General features: G+C 37.6%; 1 protein-coding gene across 1 annotated transcript; it reads right to left on the bottom strand.

The window, feature by feature from the left end:
• Positions 1–4,215: 4,215 nt before the first annotated feature.
• Positions 4,216–21,010, bottom strand: CLECL1 (C-type lectin-like domain family 1). Its single transcript, XM_065523711.2, is given in 5 exon segments — positions 4,216–4,775; positions 9,281–9,400; positions 9,402–9,451; positions 20,682–20,844; positions 20,847–21,010. Coding segments are annotated over 5 exon segments (573 nt in total). The 5' UTR covers positions 21,003–21,010; the 3' UTR covers positions 4,216–4,691.
• Positions 21,011–23,081: the final 2,071 nt, after the last annotated feature.

Here is a 23,081-nt window from a genome sequence, read left to right as displayed (position 1 = left end):
ATATACATTGGAAGTGAGGAAGAGTGTGTCTAGAATACAGGAGATCCCTTGGGGGCATCTTTTAATATTTAATACTACCATGTTCTGTAATTAAGGTCATTGGAAAATCACAATTCAATTCAGGATGGTCCAGACCCTTCAGGAGTGAATGTTTGTGTTACTCCATTAGGCAAAGAAGCACAGCTAGCTGAGATGCTTGCTGAGGGCAAAGGAAATACGGAATGCATATTGATGGAAGGTATTAATAAGTACCAACTATGATTAAGTAACTGTTGCAGAAATGAGGACTATAATTGTTGTATTTCTTTCTTATTTTGCTATGCATATATTATTTATATGTAAAGTCTATACAAAATATATTTTTGTGTGTATATATACAAAGAATATATACATATATAAAAATATATGTATATGTATATATGTATATTCAAGTAATATACATATATATTATTTACCTGTTGATATATGGTATATAGAGAGAGCACAAGTTTTTTTGTTTTCCTCTCTTTCTTATCCTTTTATCATTTAAGATAAGATGTATTAATAACAGTGAACTTTACATGTATACCTGCCATCTGCCAGATTCCTACTCTCACTAGTGGAATACAGTGAAATTTTCAGTCACCCAGATACATGGCCATATGTCTCTTTGAAGAAGGGTGGATGAAAGATTTAGCTATTTAATGTTACATCTCAATATTTCAGTTACATGATTACCAAGAAGAGTGAATGTTACACAAAGACTTTGCATCCTTTTTTTGAGGAAAGGTTTTGCATATTCTTAGTTGCATGCAAGATAGTTGTGTCATTTTAGGCAGAATTATGCCTTTGTTATCATCTTTATTTGGAGATTAAGTATGGTTTAAGGAGATTATATATTAGTATCAGATGGACAACATGTGGACTGTGATGATTTGTTTTACATGTGGACTTGGCTAGGTTTCAGTACAGTCATTCAATCACACACCAGTCTAGATGTTGCTGTGAAGGTATTTTGTAGATATAGTTAACAGCTACAAATAAGTTTACTGTATGTAAAGATCATTCCTAATAATGTAGGCGGATCTTATCCAATCAGTTGAAAGTCCTGAGGTTTTCTGGGGAAGGAGAAATTCCACCGTAGACTGAAGCATCAACTCCTATCAGAGTTTCCAATCTGTCCTTCCTATGGCATGCCCTGTGATTTGGGATTTGCCTAGGCAGCCCTCACAATTGTGTAAATCAATTCCTTGCAATCATCATTCAATCAATCAATCAATCAATCACTCAATCAATCAAACAATCTCTCTTCCTTTCTCTAGCTCTCGTTCACAAATTTTTGGTTTTTTACTCCTCTACCTTCAGCATCCACTCTCCCAGCTGACACTCCAGAGGTCCAGTTACCATCTCCACCATCTCAGCTCCACTGCTGAGCTCTCTCCAGTTCTGGCCTTTATTCCATCTTCTTGTTCTGACCTCTCTTTGGAGGACTTTCATCATTGGTTCCGATCTTGGCTCTGATTCTCCCTTATCATCTTAGTTTTTCTCATTTTCTCATGACGTCACATTGGGTCCTGTTCCTGCAGCACTCCTTACTGACATCATTGGCCTCCTCTCTGCCATCAGAGGCCCCTCTGACATTGGCCTGCACATTTTCACTACTTTTTTCCCTCCTGCCCACAAATTGCCTTGTATCTTCTGCCTTCAAAGACTTTCTGGCCCCTGGGTTCCACTCATCCGTCATGTGTTCTTGGCTCACCTTCACAGTTGACTTGCTTATCTTGGTTACCTGGGCCTTCTCTGCCATGAGTCCTTGCTCCCCACATCTCCTTTCTGGCTCATTCTCACCACTGTGGTTCTGCCTCCCCAGCCCTTTGCATGACTGTATTTTATGTTCTTGTGGGACTGTCTTCTGCCCTCACAACTTGCCTTTTCCATGCTTTTCCTGGAGCAAGCAGGCCCAGGATCCTGTTCCTATATCTGTGTCTCACTCTGTCTTGGGACACCTTCTCTCATGATATTGTCTTCTCGCCAAACTTGGTCATCTTCATTTATCCCACTGATTCATATTTCTTTTATCTGCTATCACCAGTCACTCTTCCTCATCCTCCTTAGACTTCACTGTGTCTCTGACTAACACTAACTCTGACTCAGACAGGGCATGGCAACTTGATGAACACTGTCCCAGAGAGTTTACCTCCAGATGATTCTATTTATTGGTCTTGAATTTCCCAATAACCTGGAAATTGACTGTCTATTTCAGCCATCTCCTGGTGGCTGGTGGCTGCCAAGAACTTGTCCCATCCCTCTTGCTCAAACTGGGATATCAAGCAGAGCTTTCTTCTCTTCATCAGAGGCCTCTTCCTGAGAAGACCCCAGAGGCAGACATATGGATGCCTGTAGCCTCTATCTCCTCAGCACTGAAGTCTAGGAACTTCTATATGCATATGTCAACAAAGATTGGATTTCTAGATTTGAGAAGAGAAAGAAAATAATGAGATATCATTCCCAAAACATTTGAGGCAAAACCACTGAATGGATTATTATGGGACCATCCTAGAATCACTTGCTAGACTCCATCTTGGAATCACATGAGAAGTAAACCACAACTCCCATGTCCTTGTGTGAGCTGGATGCAAACCAGAGCACTGACACATCTCTAGCAGGGTCTGAATCCTAAGAACTTGGTGAACCATTAGCAGCATGAACGATGTCAAGTATTGTTGTGTCCATCCCTCTACCCGGCGAGTCCTGGATGATTATTATTCCTGGAAGTATTTCTGTGTTTTAAAATAGCTTAGTTTGAAAATCAGTGAAACAAAACTGGGCGCGGTGGCTCACGCCTGTAATCCTAGCACTTTGGGAGGCGGAGGCGGGCGGATCACGAGGTCAGGAGATTGAGACCATCCTGGCTAACACGGTGAAACCCCGTCTCTACTAAACATGCAAAAACTTAGCCAGGCGTGGTGGCACTCATGTAATGATGATGGGCGTAACGAGCAGAAACCCCGTAGCAGATCCAGATAATTATGTCAAAGAGACCACCTGTTGCATATATTCTAAGACAAGTTTTCCCCCAGTGCTAATGTTTTGGAATTGGAAACGTCTTATCAATGACTTGCAGTAGTTTAATGGGCAACTTTATTTTTGCTTTCTAATTGATATTAATCTTACACCTTATAATTGAAAGGACCTTAGATGCAATAAAATAAGTAAATATTTATCTTGCTTAAGCTTGTTTTGCTTCTCAGTCACCTACAGCTGAATTCACTTAGCATATTAAGTGCTATAGCTATTTGCTGGAAAATAGTAATTAGGCATACAAGTGAGATAATAGCTTTCCTGCATGAATTACCTTTGTACTATGTTAAAAACAACCAGTTGACTATATTTGCCTGCGTCTATTTTGAGCCTATCTTTCCAGTTTCACTCATGTATATATCTCTACTTTGACAGTTCTACCTGATCTTAACGAACTTAGCTTTATAGTAAGACCTGAAATTGAATAGTGTAAGTCTTCCATTCTGCTTGCTTTGGGTTTAGCTTGCTCTTCTTTTTCTGTTTTTTTTTTTTTTTTTTTTTTTCCCTTTAAGTAGATGCTTGGATTATAAATTCTACATTATCTCCTTTTCAAATATAAGCATTCAATATTATACATTTCCCTCTAAACTCTGCTTAAGCTAAAATCCATTAGTTTTGATACTTTATGTTGTTATTTTTATTTTTTTATTTTTATTTTATTTATTATTTTTGAGACGGAGTCTCACTCTGTCGCCCAGGCTGGAGTGCAGTGGTGCGATCTCCGTTCACTGCAAGCTCTGCTGTCTCCCGCATTCATGCCATTCTCCTGCCTTAGCCTCCCGAGAAGCTGGGACTACAGGCACCCGCCACCACGCCTGGCTAATTTTTTTGTATTTTTAATAGAAACGGGGTTTCACCGTGTTTGCCAGGATGGTCTCGATCTCCTGACCTCGTGATTCGCCCGCCTCAGCCTCCCAAAGTGCTGGGATTACAGGCATGAGCCACCGCGCCCGGCCTATATTGTTATTTTTATACAACTCAGAATACATTTTTAAAATTTCCCCTGATTCTTCCTCTTTGGCCTATATATTATTTAAAAGTCTGTTGCTTAATTTCTAAATATTTAGGCACTTTCTTTCTTTTATTAATTTCTAGTTTATTATGATTTGAGATATACATTTTATATATCTATATTTTCCATATTTGTAAATATCAGATTTTTATGTCCCCAGATATGATCCACATGAACATTTCATGTGCACTTGAAAAGAATGTATAATCCCTGTTGTTGTACAGAGTTTCCAATAATGTCAATTAAATCCAGTTGGTTGAGAGTGTTGTTTAGTTCTTCTGTTTCCTTACTATTTTTTCTTTTTGTCTATTAGTTTAATTAGTTACTTAAAGAGGTGTTTACGTCTCCAGCTATAATTGTGAATTTGTCCATTTTCCCTTTCAGTTCTGCAGTCTTTACCTTGGTGCATGCACATTTATAATTGACCCTTGCTATGGGCCGTGGGGCCCAGAGAGTGGAATATTATGGGCTGGATTGTTCTACTCCAAAATTCATATTTTGAAGTCCTAAACCCTCAGTATCTCAGAATGTGACTGTATTTGGAGACACAACCTTTAAAGATGTCATTTACTTACAGTGAGGCCATTGGGGTGGGCCCTAATCCAATCTGACAACGTCCTTACAAGAAGATATTTACATAGACATCAGAGATGTACAGACATTGAAAAGATGCCATTTGAAGGTACAGCAAAAAGGTGATCATCTGAAAACCAAGGAGAGATGTCTCAGAAGAAACCAAACCTGCCAACAATCTCGATCTTGGACTTCTAGGCTTTAGCTGTGAAAAATAAGTTTCTGTTGCTTCAGCTACCTAGTCTGTGATACTTTATTGAAACAGCCCTAGCATATTAATACAACTCCTTTATCATTATGTAATGCCCCTCTTTATTCTCAGGAGTGTCTTGGGCATTTTTGTATGTGTGTCTTTTCATATACCTCTTACTTGTTTGTTGAAAGTTGTACATCTTCATCTCGTCTAGGACAGTGGGAATTGAATTAAAATGCTTTTGTACTTGGAAGTGAGCACACAGGTCCTTCTCCTAGGTGTTTAATGTGGGGTTTGAGTTAATCATTAAGAGTTGGAGCCAGGTGCAGTGGCTCAAGCCTGTAATATAGCAACTGTTCATGACGCTGCCGTGGGAGGAACCCTTGAGTCCAGGAGTTTGAGAACAGCCTAGGCGGGGCATGGTGGCTCACGCTTGTAATCCCAGTACTTTGGGAGGCCGAGGTGGGCAGATCACAAGGTCAGGAGATTGAGACCATCCTGGCTAACACGGTGAAACCCCAACTCTACTAAAAATACAAAAAATTAGCCGGGCGTGCTGGCAGGTGTCTGTAGTCCCAGCGACTCGGGAGGCTGAGGCAGGAGAACGGCGTGAACCGGGGAGGCAGAGCTTGCAATGAGCTGAGATCGCGCCACTGCACTACGGCCTGGGTGACAGAGCAAGACTCTGTCTCAAAAAAGAAAAAAAAAAAAAAAAAAGGAGCAAAAAAGAGAACAGCCTGGGCAACATAACTAGATGCCCATCTCTAAATAAATAAATAAGCAGAGTGTGGTGGTGCATGGCCTTCTGGAGGCTGGGAGGGTGGATCCCTTAAGCCCAGGAGTTCAAGTGGGCTATAATCATATGACTGCAGTCAGCCTGGGTGAGACACAGTGAGATCCCGTCTCTAAAAATACAACCAAACTAAAAAGAGTTGGTTTGGGTTTGTGATTTGTTCTTGCTGTGATTATCCTCATTGTTTCACACACTTTAGATTCCTATAATGATAGCTGGTGTTTAATCTGGAGATTTGTTTGCCAGAAAAATATCTTCTTCATCCTGGGCATTTTACTTTCCATTTGCGCAGTGCCTTGGAGAAGATTACTTGGCACATTCTGATTTCTCTTCTTTTTCTCTTCCAGCAGCATTCTCTTTCACTCCTTTTCTGAAAATGCTATCTTGGTAGTACAAGGCAGTGAGTGGAAGGGAAGATTGCTGTTCTCACTGGAATTCAGTCTTATGCACTGAGTGAGTGCCTGTAATGTTAGTACCTGGCCTGCTCAGATCTCTGCCCCTACCCTGGATATAGTCGTTGGTCCAGTGTGTATTCCTGCCCCTCTTACAAGAGTAGATTTTGTGTTTTGGCTCTTTCTCCCACCTGCAATGCTGTTCCCCCAGTTCCCGAAGCACAGAGATGTTTGTTGCCCTTCTCCCCAGCACACACAGTAGGTCTTTTATTTTATTGTGTAGATAGCAGACAGGGGAGAAGGTGCTCTGTGGAATTTCATGCCATCTCTGTATTTTTTTTTTTTTTTTTTTAGATGGAGTTTCACTCTTGTTGCCCAGGCTGGAGTGCAATGGCTGAGATCTTGGCTCACTGCCACCTCCGCCTCCCGGGTTCAAGCAATTCTCCTGCCTCAGCCTCCCGAGTAGCTGGGATTACAGGCATGCACCACCATGCCAGGCTAATTTTGTATTTTTTAGTAGAGACGGGGTTTCTCCATGTCAGTCAGGCTGGTCTCGAACTCACAACCTCAGGTTATCTGACCACCTCGGCCCCCCAAGTGCTGAGATTACAGGTATGAGCCACCTTGTCCAGCCGCCACCTCTGTATTATCACTGTTTTCTCTCTCCAGGTCTGCATCACAATGGATACGAAGAATTTCTGCTTCTTTCTCATCATTTCTGTGAGAGTCTGGTGGAGTTTGTAGAGAAATAGCCTGGGCGAGGTGGTGGGATTCTCTAATCTCTGCAGACCCCAGGAGCTTCACACTGTTCTGCCACCCTACACTTAGCCCTAATCCATCTTTCAATTATCCTGGCTGAATTCTTACTGGAATCTGGTGTTGGATTTCTCTATCCTAAATAAGTGAGATGTGTCTCCTCTCTCTCGCATGTGCCTATCACCATAGATTTTGGCCAGTTGGTTGTTCTACAAAGTTCATTCTTCAATGGATTTGAAAAATACTGAGAAGTTAATTTGGCTATTTTCCATTATACAAGGGGTAGCAGCATTTCTCTGAGATATCTGCAGCATGGAAGTGAAAGCCATACATCTCCCTTACTTCTTTTTATGCCTCTTTCCCTGCCTCTCTGCCCTCCTTCTCCTTTTTCCTACATACTTCTTATTTTATTTGCCACATGATGACACTTGGATACCCTGGATGGACTAATAATCCTTTTTTTTTTTTTTTTTTTTTTTTTTTTTTGCCATTTTAACTTTAACTTACTTGAGAACTTGAGAATAATTGCTAGAAAATGATTTTATATTTCTTGGAGTAAATGTTCTTGTAACCTTTTATCTGTTTTTCACTTTTTTTGGGGGGAAGGTGTTTAGAAAGGGACATGCTTATGCATAAATCATACACTAATTCCTTTTAGATTCTTTTTTTTTTTTTTTGAGACGGAGTCTTGCTCTGTCGCCCAGGCTGGGGTGCAGTGGCCGGATCTCAGCTCACTGCAAGCTCCACCTCCCGGGTTTACGCCATTCTCCTGCCTCAGCCTCCTGAGTAGCTGGGACTACAGGCGCCAGCCACCTCGCCCGGCTAGTTTTTTGTATTTTTTAGTAGAGATGGGGTTTCACCGTGTTAGCCAGGATGGTCTCGATCTCCTGACCTCGTGATCCACCCGTCTCGGCCTCCCAAAGTGCTGGGATTACAGGCTTGAGCCACCGCGCCCGGCCTCCTTTTAGATTCTTGTTTATTCTTGAAAGGGAACAGTTGGGTCTGACTCATATATTTACTTAGGAATGATGTGAAGAGGTAAAGCTTAAACTGGAGGAGGTAAGTTTCTGTTAAAATGTGTTGTCTTAGACCACCATTCTCCTAAATCTGGTTTATTGTTTGCTGAGAGACATGTTTTTCTACATTTTCACATTTTTCCTTTTGATTGTGAGCAGGAGATATATGAGATTCTTTTTTTTTTTTTTTTTGAGACGGAGTCTCGCTCTGTTGCCCAAGCTGGAGTGCAGTGGCCGGATCTCGGCTCACTGCAAGCTCCGCCTCCCGGGTTCACGCCATTCTCCTGCCTCAGCATCCGGAGTGGCTGGGACTACAGACGCCGCCACCTCGCCCGGCTAGTTTTTTGTATTTTTAGTAGAGACGGGGTTTCACTGTGGTCTCGATCTCCTGACCTTGTGATCCGCCTGCCTCGGCCTCCCAAAGTGCTGGGATTACAGGCGTGAGCCAGATATATGAGATTCTTAGTGAAGTCATTCATTGTGCAATGGCTCCATGCTATTATTTATTGTTGATTCCTTCGAGAACACTCTTTTTAGATGCTTTTTAGTTACTCCCTGCTTCCTCTTTCTTGCTCTTTAAAATTGAGCTCTAGAAGAACGAAGGTCTCTTATCAATTGCTAATTCCATTCTTGATTTGGCTCATAGTTTGCTGCGCCTGACAGAGTCTTGTAGTTTGACATTTGGGGTAATGCTAGTTTCACTGAAGATATTAATAGGTTACTTCTCTTTTAGTTTTTCTTGGTGTGGATTTCTGTGAAACTCAGGAGGGACTTTTTCCCTCAGATGTCTCAACAGCTGCCCTTTTCTAAGTTCTGTCAGATGACCGATGTTCAACCAGGTTTGTAAAGCACTGCTAGCTATCGGGTTTGCAGAAACTGAGCTGTTGGCGTAGCTTGTGATTCTAACATACTGAGTCCCATGCTGAGAACTCTTATTTAAGATTGCAATTTAACATACACGTTGACCTTATCACTGAGAAGGTTTAAAGTAGTGTCCAACCTCCATTCAGCAAAACTTCAATTTAAATTAAGGCAGAGTTAGCTAAATGTTAGCTATCCTCTGGAAATACTAAATCTAAGTAAGAGATACTGTTCTGCCTTCCCTTTCTCAAAGCATCATCCTTAATTTCAGCTGCCATGATATCTGGCTGTAGCCTTTATGAGCGTTGCAATAAACATGGGTGCTAAAAGCATATATTCAATCTCTTAAATTTTAAAATGAATCTGCTAAGAAGCGAGGGTCCTTTGGAGACAAGAACTTAGGTATAAAATATAAGATGAATGTCCACTCCTCCTAGCCAAGGGAAAAAAAAATAAAATAACCTCGAAGGTAATCATGTAATTCAACAATTCATTCAACTAATATTTTCATAGTTAATAGAACATGAAGTTGAAACTTTTTTTACATACTTTCGCCAAGTTTGTAGCACAAAAAATTCACTGCCAATGTGGGGGATGCTGTCATCTCTAAATGTCAAATCTCACCATAGCAGTAATGTCTTGAATCACCATGAGATATGAATTTTTCGTGGCATAGTCATTTTGACTTTCGTTCCAAGATTTCTTAGTTTCAGCAATCCAGTGACATTTTCCCTTATGCACCTTTCCAGTCTTTGGCAGGACATGATTTAAGGACAGTAGCAAAGTTGAAAGAAACTGGGAGAAAGAAAGATAAGCAATTAAAAGAAATGTAAAACTGTATCCTAATGATGTATACTAATTGCAGGGTCTCAAATTTGGTTATATTATGTGCTAAGCTTTCTTTGAAAAAAGTATGTGCTTTGTTCCAAGGTACATTTGAAAAAAAATTAAAAGAATTGAAGTCATGTGTATATTCATTAATTCATTCACTCATCCATCCTTTTTCCCTTTAATTTATTCTTTTAAAAATATATCATGTTTTGGCCAGGCACGGTGGCTCATGCCTGTAATCCCAGCACTCTGGGAGGCCAAAGCAGGCAGATCACAAGGTCAGGAGATCGAGACCATCCTGGCTAACGCGGTGAAACCCCGTCTCTACTAAAAATACAAAAAGTCAGCCGGGCGTGGTGGTGAGTGCCTGTAGTCCCAGCTACTCAGGAGGCTTGAGGTAGGAGAAGGGTGTGAACCCAGGAGATGGAGCTTGCAGTGAGCCGAGATTGCACCACTGCACTCCAGCCTGGGTGACAGAGCGAGACTCCCTCTCAAAAATATATATATGTATGTATTTTTTAAAAATACACATATATATAATGTTTTCTGTAAGCTAGGAAATGCACCAGACACTAGGATAAAACAATGAACATCCAAGCTTCAAGGAACTAAAACTTTAAAGGAAAAATCGAAATTAAAAATTTTAATTAGTTGTCCACTAGCACATCAGAAATGTTGGGAGTTTATATCACACTAGAATAGTTACTCACAGGCAAAATTTGTGCTATAGATGGTCCCCCACAATCAAATAGATTCATCTCTACTATCACACAAAAGGATCTTGACATCTAAAAATGTGCTCTTAACAGCTAGTTCTAATTTATAATATTTCCCAGCAAATTTAGATGATGATACAGGGTATTCTAGATATACCAATAATTTAGTATTCCTGTAAATAAATATTCTTTACACAGACAGACACACACACACACACACACACACACATACACGACCTGAAGTCATTGAAAGTAAACAAAGCCAGACAGATCCTGGAGGGGGGATGACACTTCAAAGAAGGTATGGCAGGGCAAAAGTTTATCATTTTTACAATTGTTAGCCTTAGGCCAATTTTAGTCCCCTGTAGAGTGCGTAAAACATCATTAATAAACCTGCAGCCTTTCTAACCTGAATAACCGGAGAACAGAGTTAGAAGAAACCGCAGATGCTGAAAATGAAGAATCAATTCCATAAAATCAAAAACATAAAGGGGGTGCTCTAACTTGTGTGTATACTTTTTCCCCAAAATCTCTGACTGATGCAAGCACAAGCCAGGTTACAGTAAGAACAAGAGAACTGGACTGAGATTTGACCTGCTGCCCCAAAGATAGAGATTTAAATTTAAGTCCAACTACACCAGTTGCTTGCTAAGGAAGGAAAATTGGCCAGGTGCAATGGCTCATGTCTGTAATCCTAACACTTTGGGAGGCTGAGGCAAGCAGATTGCTTGAGGCAGTTTGAGACCAATCTGGCCAACACTGCAAAATCCCTTCTCTACAAAAGACACAAAAAAGTAGCCAGTCACGGTGGCATGTGCCTGTAACCCCAGCTACTCGGAAGGCTGAGGCAAGATACTTGCTTGAGTCTGGGAGGCAAAGGTTGCAGTGAGCCCAGATCATGTCACTGTACCCCAACCCTGGTGACAGAGCAACTCCATTAGAAAAAAACCAAAAAAACAAAAAAACAAAAAAAACAAGAAAGAAAGGAAAGTCAACACTTTCACTTTTTTTGGAGAAATATATGAGAAAACAGAGACTTCTCAATATAATTTTTACAGTGTACAGTATATAATCTCAAATGCCTTACATGAAAAACCAGAAAAATATGACCAATTCTAAAGGAAAAGGACAATCAGTGCAGCCCAGTATAAGGATGATGCAGAAATTAGAAGTACCAGGCAAATATTTTTAAGCAGCTATTGTAACTGTGCTTAATGACATAATAGAAAATACGCTTGCAAATAATGAAAAAATAGGATACCTCAGCAAAGAAGGACAGTAGGAAAAAAGAGCCAAATGAAATTTAGGATGAGAAATATAGTAAAATATTTTACATAAAAACCGTCTCTGGATATACTTAAAAGCAAGATTTAACAGGAAAACAAGTTATCGAACTTGAAACTGTCCAATATGAAGAAAAATGTTGGAAAATTTTTAGAACCTCAAGGACTTGTGGAATAATGTTAAAACACATGACATCCATAGAATTGAAGTCCCAAAACTCAAGAGAAGAGAAAGAAGAAGGCAAAACAGGTTGAAGATATAATTGATTTTTTTTTCCAAATTGCTTAAATCTATAAATTTACACATTCAAGAACTTCAGCAAAGCCTAAGCAGGGTAAATATTAAGAAATGTATATGTATGAATAAGACAGTCAAACTCCTTAAAAGACAAAAATAAAAATCTTGAAGACAGTTTTTGCACATTACCTGCAGGAAAACAATTATGCAAAAATCCTTCATCATCCTCATTATAAACTATAGGGGCTAGAATACAGTAAAAAATATCTTTAAATTGTCAAAGGAAAAAGTAACTGTCAACGAAGTATTCTATATCCAGTGAAAAATCTTCCAAAAATTGTGGGAAATTTAAGGCATTTTCAGAAAATGCAAAGAACCCCTTGACAGCAGATAATCACTATAGCTAATGTTAAAAGAAGTTTTCAGGCTGATGGGCAATGTTTCTAAATGAAAACTTGAATATTCAAGGAAGAACATAAAAAATGGCAGACATCTGGATAAGCATAAAAGTATAAGATATACAACATATCTTCAAAAGGCATTTGGTCTTGCTTACAAGTTAAGTTCATACCGTTGCCCAGCTTACAAAGTTCTTTCTCAGACTGATGTAATGTACCTAAATCAAACCCTTTCTGAATAAGTGTATAATTATGGTGAAAGGTAGAGCAACTATGTAGCTGAAAAATTTTAGGACATATTTAACGAAAACTATAAAAACTACATTTTCACTTCTCTGATAGACTAGATAGCTGGAAGCAGTGTTTCTCAAATATTTTTATATCATAGAATATAAAAAATGATTTCTAAAGTAGAACAAGATAGCTAAATAATAGTTTATTTATAGTCTGTCAAATAGCAACTTTGTTTTGTATAGTTCAGGAACTTTAAGGCATACAAACGTGTTAGGGCATGCAAAGAAACAACTTTAGGAGAAGCAACACTTCTCCTAAAGAAACAATGTCTCAATTGTTTCTCAGTTGAGAAACAATCCTCAGTTGTTTCTTTGAAGATGTTTTCGCTACGGGACAATTATAACCTGAAATAATTAGGTTAAACATATTGCTTTCCTTGTAAGAAATGAGGAAATCGCTAATGGAAGGCACTTAGCTAGAAGCAGAATGGGGAGCAGCATTTGGTAAATGAGTTCAAAGGGCAAGGTGGCCCTTCACAGTAATAATCTATATATTGGTGCTGGGATTCTAAGAACAAGCTCTTGGTTACTGAAAGGTGATGGAAGAAATCAATGAGATTTTCATCAGTCTGAAACCTTAAAAAGGGCCTCAAGACATCCAAATCATTAGCTACACTCTGCCCTCTTAAAGGTGAAAATGCAATTAATCTCTGGAAGAAATCATCCTTAATTTTTCCTTATGAATCCCATTATTGAGGTCAACCAATTTTAAAAAATCATCAAACACTTCAGGAAACAAGCCAACATATCAATAGGAAATCCAAAGAATGAATTTGGTCACCAAGGACTTTAGATATTTGAATAATCCTATGTATTATGAAAAATAATGTTTAAATCATTTTAAGAAATAAAAGAAATAAAAACTGATCACATAACAAAAAAAATCAAAAGTCAGTAAGTTTGAAAATACATCCCTAGAATCAAAAACTCTTATCATTGAAATTAAAAACTCAGTGAATGAGAGCAGATTAGGCACAGGAAAAGGGATAATTAGTGAATTTAAAGATATATCTGAAAATATTGCTAAGAATTCAGCACAAATTGACAGGGGCAAAGGTGAAGTTAGGTGAAATGGAGGATAGAAAGCAGAGACCCATTGCACATCTAATTTGAGTCCCAGAAAGAAAACAAAGAGAAAGTAGAGAAAGAATTTGGAATGATGGTTGAATACATCAACTATGTTTTACTTTAGATATTTTAAGTCTATTTTGCTATTTTAAGATCAAACACATTTAGATTTGATGTACTTTCCTAATCAATTGAAAGTAGAACCTTAGGAGAGGTACCTCATCCATCTATAACAATAGAATAAGGGTAAGAAAACAGATTTGGAAGCATTTAAAGCCAGAGCTTTATTTATTATCTCCCTGTGTCACAGATATAAGGACTACAAGAAAGTGCTTTTGCTTTGGGGATAATGTCTCACAAAGTTAAGAAAAATATTAACTTATGTTGTATGACATAGTCTTTAGATTGTGATTGAGGGGGCTTGGGAGCATCAAAATCCAATTTAAAGTCTTAATGAATCCTCAGAATTTGATTCTAGGTTATAATTTGGACATGATGAATAAGTTATTCTAATATAATTGTTGTGAAAAGATATATAATGTTTCAATACAGAATTAAAATGTAAATTAAAATATTAAAATCAAATAATCTAAGAAAATATAAAGGCCATCTAATGACTTTTAAAATATGCAAATACATTCATATGAAAGAGCAAAAGAAAGACTAACAAAATTACCATTTAAAATTCTAAATATGTAATAACACTAAAAAATTGAAAAACCATCTGCAATGACCATGAATTTTAAGCGAAAGAAATTTTAACCCTAACCTGTACTTGCACATACCCCAATAAAAAAATAAAATACAGTTATTTCAATGAAATACTTTTAAATTCATTTAAAACTTATGGTATAAGCTCATTTGTCTCATTTTGCCTTGTCCGTTTACATATTCATATTTTTATCATAATTGTAATGAGTCCATTAAAAGCAATGATCTAAACCATCGGTCTATTGTGATAGAGAAGTTTCTCTTCTATTCAGATATTGTCAAAGAAAATCAGGGCTACTGTTCATGCTTGGTTACTCAGGAATTTGGCAATACAAAATAACATTACCTATTGACGTGATTGTTCCAGATTTGTTTTCTCCAGTACAGTTTTTCTCTCTGGGCTCATTATACAATTTAGTATTGGATAATGAATAGTATGTCACGCAGTGTTGAACTAGGCAACTAATGAAAGAAGAAACATGTTTTTCCAATTAGATGCAAAGCCCAGAACCTTTAGTTTGTAGTTACTCCATGAAGTCCAATAATACGGAAATTCCATATCAAAAGTTAAATGATTAAAAATTTAAGAGAAAGGCGGGGCGCAGTGGTTCACGCCTGTAATCCCAGCACTTTGGGAGGCCGAGGCGGGTGGATCACGAGGTCAGGAGATCGAGACCATCCTGGCAAACACGGTGAAACCCCGTCTCTACTAAAAATACAAAAAATTAGCTGGGCTTGGTGGTGGGCACCTGTGGTCCCAGCTACTCGGGAGGCTGAGACAGGAGAATGGTGTGAACCCGCCAAGTGGAGCTTGCAGTGAGCGGAGATCCTGCCACTGCACTCCAGCCTTGGGGACAGAGCAAGACTCCGTCTCAAAAAAAAAAAAAAAAAAAAATTAAGAGAAAAACATAACTACTTTTTCCAAGATTTAGAGTCTCCTTTGCACTCTTATTAACCTTAGCAATGTTAACTTTAAAAGAATTGGAAAAATATGACCAGAAGAATAAGCACCTGAATTTTTTCCTGAAACTGTCATAATTACTTTAATAAGCACAAAATGTTCAGCTCTGGATATGACTCATATTTAGATCATTTGTGTTTAGTGAGTTCTTGGTGATTATATCAGGTGTCACCTGGTTGATGTTTTGTATGTTTTGGCTTTGGCTAATGATTTGTTCCTTTGAGATTCTGCATATAAATGCTGCATGTATGAGATAGAGTTAGCCCAGAGTAGTTTTTTTCTGCAATGAAGAAAATATTTGTCTTTCTGCTGGCCATTTAACTGAAATTATCTTTGATAATTTATAGTCTCACAGCAATGTATATTAGGTTACTAGTATTGACCATCTAAAACCACATAAACATATCTGAAAGTAATAAAAGTAAATATTTAATAGTGCTTGCCATTTGCCAGGCATTAACACAAGATACCATATTCACAATATATTTAATTCATTTAATGTATTAAATATATAATCTCTAATTCTTATGTTGATACAGAGTACTTTTAATCCTTCAACATATATACGTCATAATATAGTGTATCCAATGCAAGAATTTTATTAGTGATGCAGCTGGGGTTTGAAAACAGGTCCTGGGTCTCTAGAATATCCATGAACAATGTTGCATTCTAGAGAAACTTTTTAAGAAGATGTTTTGTCTTTGAAATCTATGAGTAACATCAATTTTAGTAGCAAAAAAATCTGTTTTGCTAAAAAAACTATTTTAGTAACGTAATATTTTAAAACTATTTAGTAAGGTAATTCTATTACCTTAACATAATGAAAAGAAGTAGAGTAGGGATTTTTAATGCTAATTATTTTTGCTCCCCCTACCCCCATTTTATAGCCCTAATTAGTCTATTGGCTAGTTACATTAAAGTAGTTAAACCACTTATCTCTCTGGGCTTCAGACTGCCCATCTAAACTAGACTTTGCTGATTTCTGGAGTCCCTTCTAGTTCTAAAGTTCTACAACTCTGCTTATTTACTTGTAATAGATAATGCCGTTCATAACTTACTAACATAATTCTCTACGATTCAGTCACAGAGACGCTGCATTGACCCTTTCTAGGGTTTAGTTTAATCTGGAAGTCTGAATTACTTGGAATGTATATCATCTGTATATTATCTCTGTTCTGTAGATATTTGTAAAGAACTTTTCCCCAAGCATTTATTCAACAAAACATTAAAATAATTGCCATATGAATAATTGGGCTATATTTGGCTATGTCCAAAGTACATTAGTATAAATTTATAATGCTCAATTGAATTGATTTATTGTAGAAAAATTTCTCACCTGTTGCCACAAGATTGATGATGCTTAGGAGTAGTTAATATAAATAAGCATACAGAAATACAAGTCATAATTTAATTTGCTTTCTTCTGAACATGCTTTCAGAGACATCTGTGTATATCCCAATATCAGACTGCACTAGGAAATTCACTGCATGATCTTGATCATAAAATAAACAACTAATCTTGGCATCACTTCTCTTTTATCATTGAGATGAATTTATTATATTTTATCACATGGTGAAATTCTATAGAAAATCTCTAATTTTAGTTGTGTATGAAATTTTACACTTTTTGTGAAGTCGTATCATATTTTTAGGAACCATTTAAATAGGAAACACAGTTACAACAAGTTATGAGAAAAATAATACCTTGAGATGAACAAATAATATTAGTAATTACTTACCCAAAATATTCAGTACGATTACTGTTACCAGAAGGATAATATTATTGCACATCCAACGTCAAGGACAATTCCATGGTGGTGAGAATCTACAAAATTGCATAGATTTCCCTAGTAAACCCAGCAGGTAGTTCCTTAGATGGTAAGAGATAGGAGAGGACCAAATAAACTTTCTCACCTATCATGTTCCTGAGTTACTTTCCTTTGAAATATGTAGACCCAGCTTCTTCTTCTTCTTTTTTTTTTTTTTTCAACACAAAGCACACATATGCGTGTGTTCTCTGGTTTGAATAAATATGATTTTTTCCTTGTGGATTCACTGTATACATTTCCCAGTATTGATCTTACTTATGATCACTGTCTGTGTCTCTGCCTTTTTTTTTTTTTTTTTTTTTTTTTTTTTTTTCAGACGGAGGAGTCTGCAAGATCTCCGCTCACTGTAAGCTCCGCCTCCCGAGTTCAGCCATTCTCCTGCTTCAGCCTCTGGAGTAGCCGGGACTACAGGCGCCCACCACCAGGTCCGGCTAATTTTTTTGTATTTTTAGTAGAGATAGGGTTTCACCGTGTTAGCCAGGATGGTCTCGATCTCCTGACCTCGTGATCTGTCCACCTCGGACTCCCAAAGTGCTGGGATTATAGGTGTGAGCCACTGTGCCTGGCCTCTCTGGGTTTTTGAAAACAGGTCCTGGGTCTCTAGAATATCCATGAACAATGTTGCATTCTAGAGAAACTTTTTAAGAAGATGTTTTGTCTGTGGAAACATCAGACTGTGGAACTCTCAAGATTCTCTAATAAGCTTATTGACAACCCCACTAATTTGAGTTGATCTTTTCTGTTTCTCCGCTTACATAATGTATCCATTTCCTGTGATAGATCATTGTAATTCCACAAAATCATACATTTAAACATAAAAGAAATGTTAGCGATTATTTTAACACAATACCCATGTGTTAAAATGGATATATTCAAGTTCACAGTCACACAGTTACTTGAGAGCAGAGCTGATATCTAACCTCAGTTCTCTTGACTACCAGACTAGTGCTGCCTTCGGTATCCACACTTCTCATTGCATTTGAAGTACTCAAAAGATAATAAATAAACCAAATAAAAGAAGTTGTACATTTAACTTTAAGCTGAAAGTTTAAAACAACAGTCTCTGGTACATACAATTTACAGTACATTGTTTCCACTAGATACGTGACATAAACACACAATACACTGAGAAAGTACTGAAAAGTACTGAAAATAGCTGATATTGAAATATAATCATATCAAGACTGATTAAGTGGAATGTTTATTTGGTAGATTATTATTGAGTGCATTGTTTCATGTTCTAGTTATTATTGTTATTAATTAAAACATCTTTAATAAGAATTTATTAATTTTGAAAACATCAAAAGAAGTCCACATATTTTCACTCATCAGACAAAACAGTCAAAATTGTAGGAGTCAAGTCAGTCACAGAAAGAATGTGGTGATATCACTCTACGTTTCCTTTTTTTTTTTCCTTTCTTTTCTTTTTTTTTTTTTTCCTTTCTTTTCTTTTTTTTTTGACAGGCTTTTGTTCTGTTGCCCAGGCTAGAGTGCAGTGGCATGATCATGGCTCACTGCAGCCTCCACATCCCAGGTTCAAGCAATCTTACTGCCTCAGCCTCCTGAGTAGCTGTGACTACAGGCACGTGTCACTGTGTTCATTTTTAAAATTTTGGGTAGGCATGAGGTCTCTCTGTGTTGCCCAGGCTGGTCTCAATCTCATGGGCTCAAGCGATCCTCCTGCCTCGGCATCCCAAAGTGTTGGGATTACAGGCGTGAGCCATTGTGCCTGGCCACTACACATGTTACTAATATGAAGAACTGAAATTATGGACCCCTCAATTTAGGAGAATAAAATTGTAGATTTCATAAAAAGACTAACATAAAAGATATTGATCACTCTTTTAGGCCTCCAAAGTAAGATTTAAGCCAAGCATAAATTTCTGGGATATTCTTAGTTCAAGCACAACCTCTCACTGATGTCCTGCTAAGCTTCCTGGTGACATTCCCTTATGCTTTGTATCTTGGAGAACCAATGAACATTCATCGTCAAATGAGATTCATTTATTTATTCAACCATTTATAAATTATTTTACTTATCAAGCATCTGTTAATTTCCTGCTCTATATTTGGTACTGTGTGAGGTGCTAGAAACACAAAGATTCATAGATTAGGTAGAAAGATTCAGCATTTTTCAGCCTCTGAAATGGCAAGAAATATGATAACCTTTAGGAGCAAAGTAAAGGCCAGTAGCCACAGCAAAATCAGAGAAAGTTAGGAAGTTAGAAGACATCAGGAACGATTGTGTAGGACTCTGTATGTAAGATAACAAAAATCTAATCTACCCAACGACTCTTTCCCTCGATGATGATGTGCCACGTGAGAACAAAAGTTGCATTTATCTAACACCACACATACACAGCACAAGAACAATATGATATGTGACTTCTGGTCATAAGCATGACTATAGGTAGGTAATTTCATCTTCATATAGTTCGTTTTCTCATTTTTAACATTATAAGATTGAACTAGATCACATTAAAAGATGTCGTCCCCAAATCCCTAAACTGGGAAGAAGAACAAGGTTTTATTTATAAAAGTTCAAACCATAAACAGAAAGGCAATTAAACCCTGGAATGCAGAATCAAAACTATTGGTTTTCTTGCTTAAACTGAGTAAAATAACCTCTAGAAAAAAGAAACTAATTGCAGGATATTTTTGAAGCACAGGGGAATGAGACTGCAGTTGTAGTCCATGTTATTTTTCAAATTATGTTTCACTATTTCATAGGAAATGAAAGCACCTAAGCTGGAAGAAAAGAAAGTAAGTTAGCCTCTGCTGGGCAAAATAGAGAGGTAAGGTTTAAAACAAGAAACAAGATGCTTTTATGACCAGAAAAGGGCACACACTGGATTCATTTGATAAATATAAACTTTTGAAAATATAAAGAAGAAATACATTCCTTGGAAATACGGACAAACAAAATATCAGATTCATTCCACAAGGGCAAATGCAAAGGAGGAACCTTAAATTATTTAAAACACCTATATAAACTCTATGATACAAAAATTCTTACCCTAGAGCAGAGAATGGAACTGTAACATGACAAAGAAATTTCCTTAATACTTCAGGGAATAGAAAAGACACTGGCTATGGAAATCTATAATTTTTGAGGGGGTTTTGTGATGAAGGCACCATGTTAAGTTGAGGCATATGCTTATCTCCTCTGGTTCCAGAAATATTCAATTACCTAGTCATTAATTCTAGCCTTTATAAAATTAAATCTAACATTTCATGTTTTCTTAAGTTAGTTTAACATTTTTATCCTATTGATATTGTAAAAGAATAAATAACAATGTGAGTAAATTGCCACAGGTATTTTTCCCAGTGGAGATGAATTTATCGTATTATGTTAAAAGGACAGATTTGATTGAGAGTGAGCAAAGCTGTAGAGCAGAAAGGGGTGATCCCGCTAGAAGTTGCTGTGTGAATATAAACATTCATCACAAGAAATCAAGAAATAGAAAGGCTGCGAAAACAGAGGCAAAGTTCTACATATTAAAATCAAAGTTACAATTTATTTTATGAACCAGACATTTTGCTTCATTAAAAACATTCACTCTTATTCTTAACATTCAATGAATTTTGCTTTGAATCTAGTCTCCTATTTTCAGTTTGGCAAATAGAGACACAGGATAGAAATAAAGGAGATTACTAGTAAAATTTTAATTCTAAAAGGCACCCTAAATCCAGCTTACCAGATCTCTGAAGTGGAGACGGGAGTTCTAATGGGGAAGTCCTGACAGTTTTGATGTCAGCATAGACTACATCTCCAGCCAGCGCATAGACCAAAAAGAGACAGAAGCCCACAAATGATGTCCCACTGAAGGAACGGTCATATTTCTGCAAAGAAACTTCTGGTAAGTTAAGTAAATTGAGATGACAGATTTCCTTCTGCTCCCCAAGTGGGTGGTGGACTTCCTCCATGAATAAATGACAAAACCAATGTGTTCAGTCTTACTAATCAGGGTAGCAGATTTCCTGAATACTTGTATGACATGAAAGAAATTACTAACCATAGAGTAGGTTCTTGTTTTTCAGTTAGTTTTCTGCCTAAACTTGAAATGCTTTTAACTTTTATTAATACCACAGAAGATAGCTCATCATTTTCTTCTATAGGCCACTTCCTCTTTTAGTTCAGGCCTATATTCTCTGGCAGAAACTCTGAGTATCCAGCATCTTCTCCAAAGTAGGATAACTGTTTGGGAAACAGAACAAGAAAAAGAAGAGATTTTATTATGAAAGTCACAGAAAGCGGCACTAGGTCTTTTATCCTCCTCTCGAAATGCATTGTATATCTAGATAGTACCTTAAATATTCTGAAAGCTATTTGCTTTCCTGTATGCTTTATAATATTAACATTAAACTGAGGTAAAACATGAATTATGCAGAGGACTTCTGAACTAAAAAATATATATTTAAGAAACAGAAATAACTCTGTTAAAATAATTCAAGATAATGGCATAAAAGAAAAAAAAACTAATTTTAAAATGAGGTGTTCAGAAATTTACCGTTGAATACAACACAGCAAACATAGATTTTATCTCCTATTTCTTCTAAAATTCCACCAAAATTGTATTAAGTGAATAAAAATTTGTAAGTCTAAAACAATAACACAGAAAGGCTCAGGGTTCTATTAGTTGATGAAAAATTTCAATGAATTCCTGGAAAATGGAGAGTAGATGGAGATGTGATCATTGATGAAGAAGTAAAATGAGAGAAAAATGCAGCCAAAACCATACAGAGGGAAATAATGGAGGAGAGCCTAGCCACCTGTGAAACCGTCATAGGACATAGAACTCAGAAATGTCAGATATGAAAAATGGCAGGATCCAGTAGCTTATGACCAGTAGATTAACTGGAAATCTGCATATGGAAAATCTGGTTTACTCCATACCCACTCAAGTGCTTTCTACAGAATTAATCTAAACTGCAATCACCTCATCCCTACCCCTCATCCAAGAAATTTAACTTAGGTTAATTAAATAACTAGAGAACAGATCCTGGCTTTGTGGCATTTAGGGATTCCTCAGTATAAAGACCAGCTTCTGACCCTGGATGAGGCTTGAGCACTGACCTCTGTCTCTTAAGACTGCCATGACACTGCCATGACACTCTCCCTTTTCTGGGCTGTTTTAACTGTTTGTATGTGACTAGACAATACCTACTACATTTTGATCTCCATTTTATACATGAAAAACTGACTTTTAGAGGTTTTATTATCTGCAGGTGGTTGCATAACCAGTACTTTTTTTTTTTTGAGGTGGGGTCTCGTTCTGTTGCCCAGGCTGGAGTGCAGGGGCGTGATCTCAGCTCACTGCAAGCTCCGCCTCTCGGGTTCACTCCATTCTCCTGCCTCAGCCTCCCGAGTAGCTGGGACTACAGGTGCCCGCCACCACGCCTGGCTAATATTTTGTATTTTTAGTAGAGACTGGATTTCACCATGGTTTCGATCTCCTGATCTCGTGATCTGCCCGCCTCTGCCTCCCAAAGGTATAACTAGTACATTTTAAGAGTGATAACTGAGTTCTAAATCCATGCCGTAGTTCAGTTATGCAGTCTAGATTTTGAGGGTAAGACTCACATTTTATTATTTTTATTTTCATAGCTTAGTTTTGTGTGAAACATAACAGTCACTCAGTAATTATATGTTGAATTACCAAATCAGTTATGCTATGCTGAATGTTATAATTAGGCTACAAGAGTTTTCCAGAATGAGAATAATCATTTTTCACTAAAAAGTAGACTTTTATTCATATGAAAAATATGACTGATGGGCCATGGCTCATGCCTGTAATCCCAGCACTTTGGGAGGCCAAGACGGGCGGATCATGAAGTCAGGAGCTCAAGACCAGCCTGGCCAACATAGTGAAATCCCGTCTCTGCTAAAAATATAAAAAATTAGTCGGGTGTGGTGGCACAGGCCTGTAATCCCAGCTACTCGGGAGGCTGAGGCAGAAGAATGGCTTGAACTCAGGAGGCAGAGGTTGCAGTGAGCTTAGATCGAGCCATTGCACTCCAGCCCTGGAGACAGTGCAAGACTCCGTCACCAAAAAAAAAAAAAAAAGAAAGAAAGAAAAAGAAGTATGACTGATGAT

The sequence above is a fragment of the Macaca fascicularis genome, chromosome 11, assembly GCF_037993035.2.
Source record: "Macaca fascicularis isolate 582-1 chromosome 11, T2T-MFA8v1.1".
In the NCBI taxonomy this organism is placed as follows: domain Eukaryota; kingdom Metazoa; phylum Chordata; class Mammalia; order Primates; family Cercopithecidae; genus Macaca; species Macaca fascicularis.
The sequence above is the reverse complement of the archived record's forward strand: the minus strand, read 5'-3'. Positions and strand labels throughout refer to the sequence as shown.